We start from the raw sequence: 19,445 nt of genomic DNA on the forward strand, positions 1-19,445 counted from the left end.
TCAATAAATAAAATATAACGTATTACGAAACGGATACACCATTCACAGAAACGTGCCGATTTTTAAGTTAGAAAGCTAAAAGATTTTGAAAAATAGTTTTCACTGTGAATTTACGAATAACGTTGGCTACAAATTATCCAAAGGATCTTCGTAAATTGACCGTTTTCTTCGTGTAATAAGTTCAATAATTCTGAACATGAATCTATAAGAAGAATAATCTTGGTTTATCAGAGAAACTTTAAAAACGTGTTAATACCGCTGCAAGAACACTTTTTTCTTTTTTCCCACGTGTGTGTTCACACGGTTTGTAACGAAAAAGCAGGACTCGGAAGTGTCAGAAAACTGCGTATAGTTCACACGGAGATCCGGTTATTTGAAATTACGAAGGATTTCTTTTCGTTTATTCGAGGCGAAGTCTTTCGTTGAAAAGTCCGCTGATTTACTGCAATTTCCTAGCTGTGTACTTCCGCCTAAATGAACGTAGTAATGAGTAGAGACCGGAAAAATTCGCAAATTCATTTCGCGATAGTCTGAAATTCATATACATATATCTTTAAGCTGTTTTTGCTATTGGCCCACTGTTAGTCTGGGCGACTCTGGGCCGATGAGAAACCCTCAACCAAAGAAGTAACGAATGACGGGCAAACCAGTTGAGATGACTCACAATCCAGCAGCCAATTAATTGGCGTTATTTGCCTGAGTGTACAGAGGAATGTGTAGACTACCCTGAATGTTATCGAAACCGCGAATTTTTCAGGTCCCTAGTAATGAGTTCCAGGTTGACGTGTTGTGGTGGTGGGGGGTGGGGGTGACTGCTCGCGGGAATGAAGGTTTGTTATTCATAAGATGCAAACAAGTGTTGATACTCTCCGGGGTTGGGGGAGGGGAAGCTTATGATCATCGTAGCTGTGGCCGGTAGCTCTCGCATCTGTCGGCCGAAGGGTAGCTGATGAGCCAATACGAACCGCTATCCAGGAATTACCCACCCCACGGAAGTGTGTGTGTGTGTGTTTTCATACGTAGGGACCGGGAAAATTCGCAGATTCATTAAGCGATAGGCTAGAATCCAAACATACATAACCTTGCGCTACTCATACGTAGGGACTGGAAATATTCGCGTATTCAATGACCTCCAGGACAGACTCCACGATCCTGTGCATACTCGGGCAAACGTCGCCTGTTCATTGGCTGCTGACTCGTGAGGCGTCTCAATTGGGAGACTCGTGATTCGATACTGCTATGACTGAGGGCCTATAATTATATAACTCCTCCAGGTTAACAGTGAACCAAAAGGTATAAATAAAGGTACAACTATTTGCATTTCAGCAAATCGCGAAATGAATCCGCGAATTTTTCCGGTCTCTACTCATACGATCGGCTCACAGTTCATCTGGAAGTCTCTGGGCCAATCAGAAACACTCAAAGCAATAGATTGACCAATCACAAGCTACCCAGTTGATACGTTCTCACATGTGTGAGCAGCCAATGAGCATGTGATGTTTGCGTAATTGTGTACATGGCTGTGAAGTCTATGCTGGAGGTCAATGAACCCATGACGTTTTCCAGTTAATATTCATGCATGTTTGTGTGTGTCTGCGCGCAGGCGTGCTGTATATCACCGATTGACGTATGTATACGTGATTCTATCCAATATTTAAAAAAAAAAGATGCATTTAGAAACTTGCAAAGTCAATCTGGTGTCAGGTGTTGATTTGTTTGGTACCACAATTTACTTTCTCTCCTGCACAGGAAAAAAAATTGTGTTCTTTTACCTACGTGGAATACGTTTTTTCGAGATAATACTGAGTATTTCCGAAGAAAATTTGAGCATAATTTTTTTTATTTAGATTGATGTTTCATTGAAGCGCATAGTATTGTTAAACAATGGAAAAGATAATCGAATATTCAACATTTCGTCTTTATTTTGTTGTTTCATGCTTATCATACGCGCAGTAAATACTTGAAAGCTATTCAGGGAGCTGTTTACAAATAACTTAATTATTTGGAGATAATGGGACAACACAAAGTATTCATTCCGGGGTAAGAATCCGAACCTAGTATTAATCCGAACACCATTTGGTCGCGATATACTTGTTTTCATTAAAATGTAAAAAATTAACAAACATCTGTAATTTTACAAGAATATTTTTGTTCCATTTACAAAAAAAAATTACATTGTGTAGATTTTTCACCTGTCCATAGAACATCGTCAGGGACAGGATGACTTGGGTTAGGGGGGGAAAAAAGGAAAAAGGGGAGGGGGGAAATTGGACCGTCTGAAGGGGTGAGTTATTGGATGAGGGGAGACGAGGAGTTTGGAAAATCCTTGAAGACAAAAAGATTTATAACGAGAATTCTGACACTCGAATTTACCAGCGGGAGCGCTTCTACCGGGGATGAAATGCGTCCGGTGGGTTCCAAAGCTGGAGAGTCCGCCGGAAAGGGGATGGGGGGAGAGGGGAATAATTAAAATAAGAGCTACCGTTTCCTACCGCGCGGACTAATGCGCGGCCGTTATACGGCGTGGTCCAGGGGCTGAGGCGGAGGCTGGAACACGAGTGTATGTGTGTGTATATATTTTAAAGCTGCTCCCTCTTGACTCCGTGTTAATGAATACCTCAGATGAGAAGTTGCTGCTCTCTCTCTCTCTCTCTCTCTCTCTCTCTCGCTGCTAGGCCGGGCACGAAAAATCATTGCTACCAACGTTGTCTCCGCAGCAGGGGTGAGAAACGTAGACCTAAGCAGTCTAGCACGGCACGCCCAAAGAATCCAACAACTGAGAAACATCATTAAGTTTGTTTATCAGTATAGGCCGTCTTTCGTTTGCATAGAGGTATGCTAAATAATTTAATTTGTCACCAGAGTTAAGAAGCCACAGTATTCTCACAAAATTTTTCTTTTCTTATTGGATTTAATGTTCATGTATTATACAGACATATTAATCATGAATTTCTTTCTTTTTTTAAGAATTCTTTTAATTTTGTAAATAATATATATTTTTTTTACATTTTATTTTTTTCCCTTACTTCATCACATCCAACATCACTATACAAAAGAAACAAAATCATAAAAAAATATATATTTTAAAAATAATATAAAAAGATTCCAACGGGGCGGGCAGCACTGGACTAAACGATGGCGTTTGGTCGGTTCTTGTTTTCTGGCTCATGGTCAGCCAACATTGTCCGTCAAATCCAGCTGATTTACCCAGCGAACACGTGCGTAAGTTATGCTCCAACATAGGCCCCTATACCCTTTTTTTTTATCATCGAACGTAAAGTATCGAGTTGACGCACATCATGATGTTATTCAAACGCACCAGGCCCACATCAGTGAAAAAAACTTGGGGATACAAAGTCGTTCCGTAAAAATTAAGATGCAAAAAACTTTCTGAGAAACAGCTGACAGTCGAGACAGCCTCGTCACCACACCACGCCTAGAAGACAACATGTCTGTGAAGCTCCTCTGCTACGCACTCGCCCTGCTGACCACGGTGTATAACTTACATTGGTTCACTTTTATTGTTCAAGTGAACTACATAATATTTTGGCTTCATCGTTCACGTGGATTGCTGAAGTCACCTTCCCCCAACATCTTAACGAAGATTAATTTTTTTATAAGTTTCGGTGTTTTGCTTATATAACTATATACATATATTTTTTTTAAATTTTGGAATGTTATGTACAATAAAAATGTGCTCCCTATTGAACACATGCAAGTAATGTGGATATGAGATCCCAACCGTGGCTACAAAGAAGGGAAAAAGGGTTGAGGGGTTGTTAGGTGCGACAGCCCTTCACAAGCCCGAATTTTTTTAATTTTATTTTATTTTGGAGGGTATAATTATTCAAAACACATTTTTATGGACTTACGTCAAAGCTGATTTTCACTGTATGTCATAGAGAAACCTAAAAAAATATATAAGAAACACGAGTAGGCTACTCCTAAACATCGTAAAAAAAGCCAAATTCAACCGATGTCAAATATTGAATGGATAGACAGCACAGGGAATTATGTGAATGGAATTAGCCAGAAAAAAAATTGTCACAGCACAGTCGAACACAGTGGGCTGGCAACGACAAAGACCAGAAAAAAAAAGACAACAGCAACCTCGGACAACACGCCGACAAACAGACGAACCCGAACGATGATGTACAAAAAACAGATAATCTGAAAAAAATACACACACCGAAACCCACAGCGATGCAAAGCGAACCCAGCGATGCAACTTAACAGATATTCTGTAAAAAAAAAACAAAAAAAACAAGGACGACGGCACAGACGGTTAAAACACAACAGCTGCCATGTTTCGGGAACAGATTTCTGTTCTGATAGTGGACACTGGGAAAACATGGGTTGTATATGTTCGACCTCCTTTTTTTCCGCATGGCAAGAATAATTCAAAGAACGGGTATACTTATGTTTACTTAAACATTTCTATTGATGTTTTTTTCAACTTTTTACTCTCATAAGAAGTTGTATGATACTATTCAAAGTTGTTTAATTTTTTTTTTAAGACCTGCAAGTTTGTAAATGTTCCAAGGCCTGTCTCTGACGTGTTTTTGTCATGGATTGCAACTGGATGCTTCCGGAGACGCACCACAACGACGAAATACCACAACGCCGAATGCCAAATTGACTACAACGCCGACAGCTAGAAAACTGCTGTGTACCACAACGTCGAAATACATTAACGCCGAAATACATTAACGCCGAAAAATGTCATTGCAGGACTGCCACAAAGGTTAGGTTAGGTAAGGTTAGGTTAGGTTAGGCTAGCCTAGGTTAGGTCAGGTTGTGGTATTTCGGCGTTAAGATACATTCAAGAAACACACACAAATTAATTCAGTTGTTTTTCATTTTGCTCCTGTGCCCGCCCCCCCCCCCCTTCCCCGCAGCAACATTTTTCCCGCGTTACTGTATTTCGGCGTTTTGGTAGGTACACAGCAGTTTTCTAGCTGTCGGCGTTGCGTTCAATTTGGCATTCTGCGTTATGGTATTCGGCGTTATTGTACGTTCGGCGTTGTGGTATTTCGGCGTTGTGGTAACGACCCGAATCACACGTACTTTCCGCACTCGCAGCTAGAATTCGCTGCTGCAGCGACAGCCACGTCAACTATCAGATCATTCCGTTTACAGACCAAAATTTTCAACTGTACAAAGAAACGTCTCCGATGGAATCGAAAAAAAAAAAAAAAGACTTGAAAAAAAAATACTAAACCCCGGCTTTGGGCCTGATTTTCGACAGGGAATTTTTTTTCTTTTCAAAACACTGCTGATCTTGTCGAAACTAAAACAGCAGTTAGTGCTATAACGTTTCCTTGTGTCTTCTCTTTATCCGCCACATTGTGACGCATCGATGCTTCCTCTGAAAGATGGCGCCTCGCGAGACCTGACTCCCAGCTCGGCCGCGGCGCGCCGCTTCTGTGGGGCGAAGTCGTCGGGACAGGCCGGCCGATCGACCGCTGCGGTGAAACTGGTCCACCCCCGGGGTGTCCACGCGTTCTGTCTCCCATCCTTTCTTCTCCGTTCCTTACCTACCTTCCTCACTTCCATCCTCTGTCCTCCTGCCTCTCACCCCTCCACCCCGCCACTTTTCTCTCACACAAACCGTGTTCCGTTTACTGCACGAAGCCACGAAGCGTGTCCCTTCGCCAGCGGTTTTTCCTAGTTTATAAATTACGGAACGGGCGCAAACTGTTGGAACAACGCAAACATGCAAACCTAAGCAAGTTTAATCATTGTTGCTTATATTAATTAATTTTATTTAATAACTTAATGGCGAAGTTTCAAAAATCGTACTTCATAAACTTATAAATACCAAACTAACCTGAACCAACAGCTTAAAAAACCAAAATCCAAAACTAAAAAACTAAAAAAAAAAAAAAAAAAAAATCACTAGCAAACATGCCAAGGAGATCAGAGCAGTATAAGAGATTGATTACACGTAATGGGAAAGATTCTAACATAAAGGCCGATCTGAGTCTGCTACAGGCTTCGCACACCAGCGAAATAGTAGGTATTCATACTCAAAGGACCGAGGGAAGCTGACTAATTTGAATAATATGACTTTTTTTTCACACGATTTATCCACCGAAACCGTAAAGTTACTTGTGTAGGAATGGTTGTATTAAAAAAAAAAGGGGGGGGGGGTCTATATGGGATGAGCCAATTTTAGTTTTGATTACCATTCACTCATTCTTAAGGGCTCCGCCCACCCGGGCACACACACGGTGCGCAGAGCTTCAGGAAAAACAACGCGATTTCAAAACTAGTCAAGATATCCGAGTGGGGTCTGCTCACGAAAAGCATTTAAGAGTTCGCTGAGGGCCGAAAAGTACTTTTGATTTCGGATTAAGTTTTTAAACTGTATTTTTAGAAGAGTTAAAATGTCTAAAACGCATATTTTCAGAGTAATTTTTAGGCGTAAAACAACCGGTACAGATTCTTGAAAACACTTAAGGGACTTGCATACAGAGCCTTGCGCTTAGAGGCTATACCGCGCTGGAAATACCAGCAAGCGTCGCGTTTATCATCCCGCCTCACTAACACACATGAACCGGTACGAGTGAACTGGCCTTGAGGTCAAGCACGCAGTGTGTCGTTGCGTGCGTGACACAAAAAAAAAAAACCACGGTGACCACCCCATCTCCCTCTTCTAATTTTTTTTTTTTTTACCTCTCCACCAGGTCGACCGAGACGTGGGCAAGATGAACTACACGCTCGTCTCGGGCTCCCTTCGGGCGGTCTTCTGGCTCTCGGAGGATACAGTCCGTGTCGTGTTAACTTGCCTCACAGCTGACATTATTTTTCGAAAAAAAAAAAAAAAAAGTACCAATGGTCTAACGTATACTAACGCTGCTGTTGTTCTGTCAACAATGTTTCGCAAACGCCTGTCACAGGGTGCGTGGACAAACATGATGTGCTGGCTTGGAAATAACTAGAGACCTGAAAAATTCGCGGTTTCGACGACCTCCAGGATAAGTCTACACGGTCCTCTTGTACACTCGGGCAAATAACGCCAGTTAATTGGCTGCTGACTTGTGAGTCGTCTCAACTGGTTTGCCCGTCATTAGTTACTTCTTTGGTTGAGGGGTTTCTCATTGGCCCAGAGTCGCCCAGACGAACAGTGAGCCAACAGCAAAAGCAGCTTAAAGGTATACGCGTATGAATTTCAGACTATCGCGAAATGAATCTGCGAATTTTTCCGGTCTCTAGAAATAACTGTGCTGATTTTAAGAACGGTCCAATTTGAGACAAGTTTACATATTGCCTAGCGCGGCAAGAGTGATAAGAACATACCTGGGCGATAGTCGCACCTGCACGCCATCTGTCTATATAAATAAAAAATTGTAAATGTTCCTTCGTTCAAAATCACAAATCTCCTAAAGTCATTCATCCGATTGCTTTGAAATTCTGACATGACGCTGTATTTGAATACGCGGGTTGTTTTCATGTGCATGTGGCACATCTGTGACATGTAAAAATATACATAAAAAACTATATAGTTTATATATATGAATGTGTGTTCGTCTTCTGTTTTGTAAAGATGCCACAGAAAAATCCTGAAGAAAGGACAAACAAAGATGAATACACAAACACACAAAATCAGCCGATAAAAATTTTTTAACGCATGTACAGCACAGGGAATTCCGTGAAAGGGATTCACAGCACAGACAAGCACATCGGGGACACCGACAAGACAGTTGCAACTAGAACAAGAAATACAGACAAATGATAACCTCGGACAAAACAGCGACAGGCAGATAATCTGGCCAACACGACAGGTGTGGAAAAAAAACATACAAAAAAAAATAACTTATGGTTACCGACAACACACAGCTAGTCAAATAAACATTAAAAATAATGAATCCACGCCTGATATTTTACAAATAGCTGATGGTTTACAACACGAATACTGTAACGAAATTCTCAACAAAGTATAATGATGATGATGATTCGAAGTAATTTTCCCCAGAGAAATAAGTATATGAAGAGAAAATGCAACCTGGTGTGTAGAGAAAGCGTGTCATTGACTTAAAGACTGTCCCACACGGCTTTTTTTTTTTGTTGCGGAAGAAAGGAAATGACGTGTTCGCAGCTGTTTCGACTGCGGAAGCCACGCTCAGCTGGGTCTTTGAATATATATATATATATACACTGTATAGAAGTCGCCAGCCCAGGTTAAAATTTCCAATACGGTTTTGAGGTAGTTGGTTAATTCACCGCCGCAATCGCCACCATCTTTAGGGCATCGACTTGTGGTGGTCCCTAGCGGACAAGTGTCGAACTCTTCAAACACCCCTTCCCCCTTCCGTTTAACGAACTTGAGCTGCAGTGAATGATAGATGGGGGATGCGGTGAATGACAGCGGGCGACAGGGCTGCGCTCTAACGTGTAAATAACAACTAAGACGATACAGGGCGTTACGGCAGCGCACTGCAGTGGTGAAGTTCCCAAGCTGCTCATCATACGCTCCTGAAAAACGTAGAGTAAATCCTATCCACTCGCGACTTCTATACAGTATATATATTCAAAGGCTGGGTCGAGGCGTCGCCTTCGGACGTCAGCGCTCGGCAAAGTCCGGCTGCTCTCGGCTCCGCTCGGCTCGGTCGCAGTGACGGCTTCACGTAGCTTGTAAACAGCTGTGGTCTCGCCTCTGTGCACGGCCGCACAGATGGGTCTGGCAACTTCCCTTCATTCCCCGTCCGACCAGAAAAACCCGCTGTGGTCTGCGAACTAAAGGCGCCAGTAGTCGACATATTCCGTCTCAAGAGTGCTTAATGAGAGTTTCGAACATAATTGATCATAATTAGCTCTTTTGTTACGTTATTTAAACGTAGATTCTCTTTAATTATGAGCTTCTTAGGTATTTAAAGCGTGACAATGAATTGTTATTTCGCAGCATTTTTCAGTTAAAGTTCAAATGGTTAGACTGTGGAATTCAAACAAAAGCATTTCACCCGTATAACGTGTGTTAAATATTTTGATCTTCAAATAAGGAAAGTCCTTTCAAAATGTATTTTTTTTTTGGTGTGATCCAGTAATATTATATAATGCAATTAAGTAAACTTTCGTTTGGTTTACAGTCATAACCTAAATGCCAATGGGCAGTGTTATAATAATTTTAATGTTTATATTCAAGATCTTAGTTTGCATCTAATATCTACTGGATCACAAAAATCAAAATTTTAAAGAATCAAACTTGCTTGAAGATAAAAATGTTAAACACACAAATATTCCTGATTTAAATACATATTTGTCATTTAATACGTAAGTAATTTCTTATGGGAAAACTGCGTTTGTTTGGATACACATTATCACAACTTCAAATTTTACTGAAGAATGCGGAAAAATTACAAGCCAATATTATCCTGTATATCAAACACATACGAAGCTCCTAATTAAAAAGAATATCATAATCTGTAACATAATTACGGATAAAATTTAATTATATTCGAAACTCACATGAAACACCGTCTAAAGAATACACATTTTTTTTCTGTACGTGCCAATAAATAGTTTGTAATACTACAAGATATATACTGTAACTTTGTACAACACATAGCTATGGTTATTCGTGCATATATGAAATACCTTTCTCGAGATAATACTAAGTAGCTATCTGTTACGAAAATTGGCGCATAATTTTAAATTTTAATTGAAGTTTCATTCAAGCATAATTTTCTTTAAACTATAGAAAAGTTATTCGAATATTCAATCATTGTACTTTATTTCGTTTTATTATGACAATTGATGCGCGTGGTTAATACTGGAAAGTTTTTCAGGGATCGGTTTGCAGATAACTTTTACCTACTAGTAGGGACAGGAAAAATTCGCGGGTTCAATGACCTCCAGGATGAACTCCATAGTTCTACGTACACTCGGTCAAATGCCACCCACTCATTGGCTGCTGTCTTGTGAGACGTCCCAACGTAGCAGCCTGTGATTCGATAAAGCTTTGGTCGGGCGTTTCTCATTGGCCCAGAGTCATCCAGGTGAGTTGTGAGCCAATAGCAGAGGCAGCACTGAGGTATAACTATTTGTATTTTAGCCTATCGCGAAATGAATGCGCGAATTTTTCCTGTCTCTACCTACTAGTCGTGCTGCGACAACGCAAAGCATAAATTCCTGGGTGAGAATCTGAAAGCCAGTATTACCGCGGACGTACAGAATCACAATGCACCGGCGCCGTTAGTTCGCGAAGCCGCCGCGAGGATGAAGGGGGTAGGGAGTGTTGTTGCCGGAGCTGTCTGCGCGCCGTGTGTCCTGTGCTGTGCGCTAATGCTGGCGTGTGTGTTGTGCACGTAGGTCCACGACGGCCCGCACCTCGTTGAAGGGCTCGCGCACGCACGGACCTCCAAACTGTTGCCCCGCGTCGAGGAGATATTGGTAAGTGCCGAGGTGTTCGCGCCGAGCGATGGTAGACGAGCCGAGCCGAGCTGAGCTTAGCCGAGCCGAGCCGAGCCGAGCTTAGCCGAGCCTAGCCGAGCCAAACCGAGCTTAGCCGAGCCCAGCCGAGCTTAGCCGAACCGAGCCGAGCCGGACCGAGCTTAGCCGAGTCGAGCCGAGCCGAGCCGAGCCTAGATTTTTTTCCCCTTATCCTGACACTTTCGATTGGTAGTCAGCGATGCTAATCGCACGGCCACGAGGCCATTTTGAAACTATGCAGGTTTTACCTGGGCCCAACCGATCTCTAGTTATAGCCTAGATTTAAGAGTGAGGGGAGTTAGTCATGGCGCCAATCGTTGCCATGGCTGGCCAATCCCCCTCCTGGCACACGATGCATGCGACCCTCTCACTGCATGGCTAATCCCAGCATGACTAGGCGTATAGGCTTCGGCCTGAGACGCACCTAGGTCCCTCTCCTAACCCGGACCCCTTCAAAATACACTTAGGTAGTGTTAGTTAGGTTAGAAAAAAATTTCTTTGAAAGATTCTTCCAATTGGAATAACTGATTTAAATCATATTGGACATGCGCCAATTCTAGTTTGCACTGATTGTCAAATGAGAAAACCCGAAGAACGGACAAAAGAAACTTGTAAATGTAAACCTAGGTCCACCCGGACTGACCTAGTATTATCCAACGCGGAAGGGAAAAGACCGAATAATCGCTCAGATAAATTTGAATCTGGCGATTAACAGTGCTACACCTTGTTCTACACAACGCTGGCTGTGTAATGTTACACGTTTCGTCATTTTTGAGCACGTTAGGTTAGTTAAGTACCAATGAAACTAAAATCATCAATCATTTGGTTCTTCTAACCTTACTCAGTCAGCGTTGGTTAGACATAGGTGTACACGGGTGGACGCCGAATACAAATTTTATTTCAGTTACTATTCGAACTTTCCCCAACCAACTTCATCCGGATAAACATAGGTTTACTTATTCTATAATTACTCGTAGCATATACACAAAAACACACATTCACATTAGACAAGCCAAATCAGCAAATGTCAAAAGAGAACAAACATCACAGATGAACACACCGACCGAGACAGTTGCAAGAAAAAAACGGAAAATTTAGAAAAAACCACAACTTTGGGCAACTCAGCGACAGACAGGGGAACACAACGATGACACTAAACAGATAATCTTGGCAGCACACCGACATTACGACGATGCACGTGTGAACACAGTGCCACACAGTTCCAAAGTCTCTGTTTCCGTTATCAGTAGAGACCTGCAAAATTCGCGGATTTATTCGGTGATAGGCTAGAATTCAAACACATATACCTCTTAGATAATTTTGCTATTGGCTTACTGTTCATCTGGATGAATATCAACCAGTTATAAACTCTCAACCAAAGAAGGATCGAATCACAGACAAACCAGCTGAGACGACTTACAAGTCGGCAGCCAATGAACTTGCGTTATTTGCCCGAGTGTACAGGGGTATGTGCAGTCTATCCTGAAGGCCATCGAAACCGCGAATTTTGCAGGTCTCTAGTCATCAGACACAAACAGACTGACGCAACCGTCTCGTCGTTGTCAGCACTCTGTGTTCGTCTGTGCTGTAACATTGTTCTTAGTCATTCCGTAAATGTAATTCTCTGGTTTTGGCTAGTCTTCTGTGTGTTGGTTTGTGCATGCGTCCTTCTTTGTTCATTGTTCGGGTTTTCTCCGTCATATAGTGCGAACTAGCTGTGGCATGTGTCCGAATAATGATTTAAATCTAACTAAAACTTAGTTTATATGTAAGAGTGGTCAGGGTTAGGGGAGGGACCTAGATGCGTCTCAGGCCGAAGCCTATACGCCTAGTCAATGCTGTGATCAGCCGTGCAGGGAGAGGGTCGCATGCATCGTGTGCTTTGAGCGGAGATTGGCCAGCCGTGGCAGCGATTGGAGCCATGACTAACTCCTTTATTTTAAAACGTAGACTAGAACTTTATTAAGTCATGTGCAGGTAAAACAGTAACATCACCTAGACGTGCGAAAATATAACCTCCCAAAAATACAAGCAAAATAAAAGACGAACTATTGCAGGAACTGAATTCATGTGATGCACATAACCAAATATACCCTTTTACGTTTACGATAGAAAATAAAATTAAGTTGCACGAATGCAGATTATTCGGTCGTCTTACTCGGGATCAATGAATATTAGGCTGAGCTGTGTCACGACGAGGAAATCGAAGTGTCAAGAATAGGGGCATGTATTTCCCGCGAAATGATCTGATATCTCTTTCGAACTGCAACAAGCTATATGCCCCACGCTAGCGATTGTTTGCCTTGCACTTGGGGGTCCGTCTGCAAGAGAAACAACATGCCATATTTGGCCGTGATGTTAAGGATGTGTTTTGCATCCACACTGGACGGTTTTCAAGATTGTTATGAAGACGTGTAGACACTCCTCTGAAATAAAACCCAGCCAACCACGAAACACAGAACAATGCTACAAAAGTGTTAACACACAGCTGGTTTGTAAGTAATTTATAGCGGAAAATAAAACGGCCCTGGGTACGAAACGTGAGAACGACCAACAAAAGTTGACTGCTGGGTTCGCGTGCGACAGTCTCGGCCCCGGATGGAGCCCACGGATGCGTTTTTTTCCAGCAGCGCAGTTCGGACGAGCGGAGACAGACAGCCGATGTGAACCGGCGTATAATCTCGTTGGATCTCGGCTAAGCCCGGCTCGTTTTGGTACAGAACGGATCGTCTCGAATTTGGCTCTGTGTACATAGCTTGAGTGAGAACGCATTTTGTTTTTGCCGGTACAGAACGGATCGTCTCGAATTCGGCTCTGTGTACATCGCTTGAGTGAGAACGCATTTTTTTTTTTTTTTCCACGCAGCTTACTAATATCTTTCTAAACAAATGTCCCCACTTAGACTAACCTTCTAGAATTGTGATTTTAAGAGACTAACATTCTAACACCTAGGCCTATTTATTAGCTTTTCATTTAACTTATAAAATCGAAAGCCATAGTAAGTTCCAACTGAACTTGTTATTGTATATACATATTAATAATCTGTCTCGTGTAATCTTGACGGTTCTCAAAAGAAACACCCATGGTTTACGTTTCTAACACCATTTTTCGGATTACAGCAATGCAATTTTGCACTGTTTGTAACGGAAAAAAAAAATATGAATGTCAAAAAGGAAATGAAAAATGAAAAAAATAAATTATCAGAGAACAATCCTAAATCAGCTGATGTCAAAACCTGATGGACGCAACAATGAAACTGAACAGGTATTGTGGACAACACAATGACCACAGCACACATGAACATATTCATACTTTAAATACCAGACAGCACAATAATTCTTTCGTGAGCAGATGCCAGTTCCCGTAACGTTCCCAACTGTTTTGTCATTGGAAACCTACTGTGTTAGTCTGTGTTGTCCATAATACCTGATTATTTTCATCGTTGTGTTCGTATGTTTGCTGCGTTGTCCAGGTTTGTTGTCTGTATGCATTTATTGTTCTTGTTGAAACTGTCTCGTCGTTGTTAACCCACTGTGTTCGCCTGTGCTGTTAATTTCTCATGACTAAATTTCTTTCACGGAATTATTGTGCTGACTGATATTTAAAGTTTGAATGTGTTCATTTGTGCTATCGTCATTGTGTTCTCCATAAGACCTGTTTAGTTTTATCGTTGGGTCCGTATGTTCGAAATATATTTAGGCTTTTTCTCTGTGAAATTATGTTTTCATTTTTATTTCTTATTTTGCATTCGTGAATTCAAAACTGCAGTGGCGTGTGTCCAAAAAAAAATCGTATTAAATCAGAATTCCCCATTGCATGAATTATTAAACGAACGTGTCCACATACATATCATTCTGCCACTGTTTTGCCAACAGTGTTTTAAACAACTTCGTGTGGTCGTCAGTGTTCCTAAACAAACATGCTTTGTAGGTGGAAGTTGGTGAAAGTGTACCACTGGTATCACGTTTGAAAACTATCGGACTTGTGGCTTGTTACATGGCACAGACGATACTGTAAACACTGAACAGTGCTATAAGAATATTAATGGGAATATTCTTTTGCATGTTTGCAAATACTTGTGTTACGTCACAGTCCTAAAAAAAAAAAAAAATGTTAATCGATGTTTCACTCGTGTGCAACTCGTGGTTGATCGATTCACAATCACTAGATGCGTTTCCCCCCCCCCCCCACCCCGCGGGTCAACTACTTACCACACCAGCTTTTGCCTGGATAAATTTCTTGAAAACATGGAAAACCAAACTAATCATGGCCTAACCCGTAAACTGAGGAGGGGGCAGGGGGACAACACCCCCCCCCCTCCTTTTGAGCGGGGCTCGCTTGCGCATAACTGTGAGACGGGAACGATAGACGTAACTCCGCGGTCGCGTCCTGGGACTCCTACAGGATCTCAATCCTGACCAGGACTGCAGTCCAGTGTGCCAAGGCCCTCGACTGCCCGGGCACATGCAATGTGTGCCGAGCTTCAGAGGAAACCGCGTTTCGAGCTGTTTCGAAACTTGATGCTGCTACCAGAGTGGCGTCTGTTCTCGAACAGCACTTAAGAATGCGCTGAAGGCGGATTAATAGTTTCTAAGCTGTATTTTTAGGACAGTGAAAATGGTTAAAACGCTTGTTTTCAGAATAATTTTTAGACATAAAACACCCGGTAAATATTCTTGAAAGCACCCAACGGCCTTTCATTACACTTTTATCTTCATTTCTCTGCAATATAATAATATGGTTACCGCTGAAATCTCAAGACTTGTCCTACGCACAACGAGAAGATTGTGCGCCAGTCCAGAGCCTTGCGCTTAGAGGCGATACCACGCTGGAAGCACCAGCGAGCGTCGCACTTATTTATCCCGCCTCACTAACATAGATACAACCATTATTAGCAGTGGCGGACCCAGCTTCGAGTTCTGGGGAAGGGCGGTTGACCTTACGGTTTTGGGTGGTATGGAAGACTTCCCAGTTAAACAGGGAGATCGAAAAAAAAAAAAAAAACATAACCCTAATCGAAAAGGTATTTTAAAGCGTTTTTCATCATTAAAAGCATGGTTAAAATTTTGATTTTCAATAGTAATTACATTTTAAAATATTACACACAGTACTGTAACACCAAACAATGAAGGTACATTGATAAATATTTACAAATATAAAATTTATTCGACTTACGAAGGTCAGTTGCGGACTGGAGAAGATTTCTGTTTTTATCTCTCCGTGTTTATGACTCGAGAACGTCTATTTGCTCGTTACAGTGATAGTCGGTCGAACTTTCTTGCGTGACAAGATACCGTTAGATTTGAATCACTAATAACTACGAGACTAATAATTAGAGACCTGTAAAATTTGCGATTTCAAATCCCTAAAGGATAGACTCCATGTACCTCTACTCACTCGTGCAAATTACATCTGCTGATTGGTTACCGACTCGTAACACCTGTTGACTGGAATGATCGTGATTCGCTAATTCTTCTGTTAAAGATTTTTCATCGGCCCAGAGTCCTTCAGATAAACTGTGGCCCAATCACCGAAGCAAAATAATGTCAAAGTATTTGGACTCCATGCTATCGCGAAATGAATCTGCGAATTTTACAGGTCTCTACTAATAATGCGTCAACAATTGGTTGAGCCCACAACGTATAGATCATGTCCGTACGTGTTTTATTTTCTATTTGGTAACCATTTTACTACCCTGTGTATCAGTTGTATTGAAGAGATTTGATAATTAAATTACATATCAATACGAAACATTTGTTATGATTTGTACACAGGCTTTTTTTTTGTCGAAAAAATGTACGGCGCAGTCCCGAACTGCATCTTTATCTGTGTTTTCTCTTACCAGGATTACGTGAAGACCACCAGTGGTCAGTTGTGCACGCCACCGTGATACCGTGGGTATACGGGCGCCTGTTCTAAGTGCTCGGCGTGAAATATCCAACGTTGACTATCGGGACACACGATGGGTGGCACCCGACTAAAAAAATCCAGTAAATATTCCCTGGTTTCTTGTCGCGGTTGAGTTTCCCGCTGAAAAAAAAATTATCTCGGGGCCCCCAGTTGCGCCAACAGGCGAGTGTTGCCGACGGACTTGGAAGTCTCCAGTTGCGAGGCTACGTGACTGTACTACGTCCATTAGAGTTATCGCGCGCAGTTGAAGTGCTCGGTGCTCCACTGCACCAGTGCCCTGTTGACACGGAGTGGGAGGAACACGTGTGATTTCATAATATGCTTGTCGTGTTGAAAAATGAGAGCGAATAACTGGTTATAAGCTAAAGGACGACAAAATATTGAGTTGTGGCACGTGGCAAGTAATAGCTGTGCACTATGTGTACAGTAGAGACAGGAAAAATTCGCAGATTCATTTCGCGATTGTCTGAAATTCATATACTTATATCTTTAAGCTGCTTTTCCTATTCTCTCACTGTTCATCTGGGCGACTCTGAGCCAATAAGAAACCCTCAACCAAAGAAGTAACGAATCGCGGGCAAACCAGTTGAGACGACTCACAAGTCATCAGCAGCCAACGAACTGGCGTTATTTGCCCGAGTGTACAGAGGACTGTGTAGACTATCCTGAAGGAAATCGAAACCGCGAATTTTGCAGGTCCCTAGTGTACAGTATGTGCAAGGCTTACGGCGTACCTATGTACAATTTAGCAAACAAAACAAATGTTACTGTTTGCAATTACTAAGACCCAGTTCTACCCCACATGTTGGATTTTTGCGTCATTTTTTTTTTCCTCAGTGCATTTCCTACGTATATCCCACTAAGTATATAAACATTGCAAATTAAATTTTATTGTTATGTTTTTGCACCAGATGCATTGCACAAGTTTTCTGATATTTTTGATAAATGTCAGCGAATATAAGTTAAAGATTGTTTATTTGACTGCTAATAGCGCCGTCACTCACTGGAAGATGTCTTAATAGTTGTGTGATGCATGTAACCTTAAATCTAGAATCCCGTTTCGAAATATTTCTTCACGGTTATTTGTAATAAGCATTTCAGTTACCATAACATAACCTAACCTAATCCACCCTTCGAGAAAAAAAAATATTAAAGAACTATTTATTATACTGACAGAATCTAACCTAACCTACATTTTACTTCGGTAAACTTCGGAACTGTTCGGGTTGTGGTTGTGGCTTTCATCCCTGTGAACTGCAGGCTGGAATCACAATAGCGACAGACTGGAAGGTAGGACGTGACGCAACAGCAAATATCGCATGATTGTGAACATGTAATTTTTAACTTTGCGACAAACAGAAACAAACACCTAGACATAACATGTTCCTTGCCATTACATTCGCAAACCACACACGCCAGCGCTCAATTTCAGCGAATTTTTTTTTTATAAAAATACCTGGTTGAAAAAAAAATGTTTGATCCAAATTTAATATTCATTCTGAATATCCATTGTGCGTGAACGTATTAATAAGTATATTTTAGTAAATAAAACCTCGAAAATACAATTACCGACGCACCAGTCCAACCGACACTCGAAAACAAAAGTCAGGGTGGTCATACAAGTGTAAAAAAGCTTTTGGAATTTTCACAAGGAAAATCCCCCTCGGAAACTCAGTTGCCAACGACATCAATTGTATGTAGAAATGCAAGGCAGAGAGCTTTGTAAAAAAAAATTGCAAATGGTACAAAGTTGTGCTTTGCAATTTTGCAAGTGATATTGTCGGCAACTGAGTTTCCAAGGACTAGCCTTGTAGAAGAACAAACTTTTTTTTTTTGTTTTTGCAGTGCACTCGGGATTCGAACCGGTCCTCCGGAGTATGCCGTCCTGCCCAATGACTAATAAATAGAGACTGGAAAAATTCACAGATTCATTTCGCGATAGTCTGAAATTCATACACGTATACCTTTAAGATGCTCTTGCTATTGGCTCACTGTTCGTCCGGGCGACACTGGGCCAATGAGAAACCCTCAACCAGAGAAGTAACGAATCACGGGGAATATCAGTTGAGACGACTCACAAGTCAGCAGCCAACGAACTGGCCGTTATTTGTTCCGAGTGTACAGAGGACCGTGTGGACTATCCTGGAGGTAATAGAAACCGCGAAGTTTTCAGATCCCTACTAATAAAGAAAAATACAAATTCACACCCGTGCCTGATCCGGGAGCCGAACCTGGAAGCCTTCGCGCCGGGAGGGGCCGGAGTGTGACGTCACGGTGAGGTCGGTCAGACGCGATCCCGCGATCGTCAGCTGTTCCCCCGGGGCTGGGGGAGGGGGAGGGAGTCGAGGGAAGGTCGGTGATTGGGCGCTGCTACAGCCTGCGTCGTGTTAAGGCCCCTACAAACACAAGCACTCCAGCTCCCAGATGCGGACTGCTCAATTTCCCCCCCCCCCCCACGATCAGTCTCGCGGTAGCTGTTGCTGTTGGATGTACATATCGCTTCATCGTAGGATATGGAAGAAACTTTGGATATTGCAAGTACAGTTGCACTTTTTTTTTTTTAAATAGCAAAGCAACCAAAGAGTATAAACATAAATATATGCCAAAACACTCGGTTGATGGACTGAAGAAGTGATTGTTTGGACTGAAAGACGCTGTTACCACACACGGCAGCTGACAGCACTGAATATGGGGGCCCTAAATTGTCTCGAGTTGGACAGTTCTCAAAAGTAGCGCAAATGGTCTACGCATCCTCCTTTCTGCCACTGTTCTTCTCTCGACAAGGTCACGTCATTGTCAGCGCTTGCAAACAAACACCGTGGTTTATGTCTAATAGTTAAATTTGCGGGTTGGTTACCACTGGTACTACTATCGATACTGGAAAACAACGGGTTCACGTGTGTGTGTGAGGCGGGGGGGGGGGGGGGGGGGGGCACTCCAGTACTTGCACCAGTTTGTTTGTTTCTCGTCCAAATCATATGTTTGGTTTCATCGCTGTATTCGCCTGTTACACTGTGTTTACTGTTTTCGTCGCAGCTGTCTCGTCGTCAGCCTTCTGTCTTTATCTGTGCTGTTATTTGGCGTGACTAAATTCCTCACACGGA

The 19,445-nt window shown here is 42.1% G+C and overlaps 1 protein-coding gene across 4 annotated transcripts in view; it reads left to right on the forward strand.

The window, feature by feature from the left end:
- LOC134539966 (transcription factor Sp9-like) overlaps positions 1-19,445 on the forward strand; it is a 337,688-nt gene that overhangs the window by 272,832 nt on the left and 45,411 nt on the right. For 2 of the 4 annotated variants that reach the window (XM_063382360.1, XM_063382361.1), the window contains one exon: positions 10,312-10,392. The exons of the other annotated variants lie outside the window; for them this stretch is intronic. In XM_063382360.1, coding sequence (XP_063238430.1) covers positions 10,312-10,392 — 81 coding nt within the window. The remainder of the gene's footprint in view (positions 1-10,311; positions 10,393-19,445) is intronic. 4 annotated transcript variants of the gene reach the window in all.

The sequence above is a fragment of the Bacillus rossius genome, chromosome 16, assembly GCF_032445375.1.
Source record: "Bacillus rossius redtenbacheri isolate Brsri chromosome 16, Brsri_v3, whole genome shotgun sequence".
Lineage (NCBI taxonomy): Eukaryota > Metazoa > Arthropoda > Insecta > Phasmatodea > Bacillidae > Bacillus > Bacillus rossius.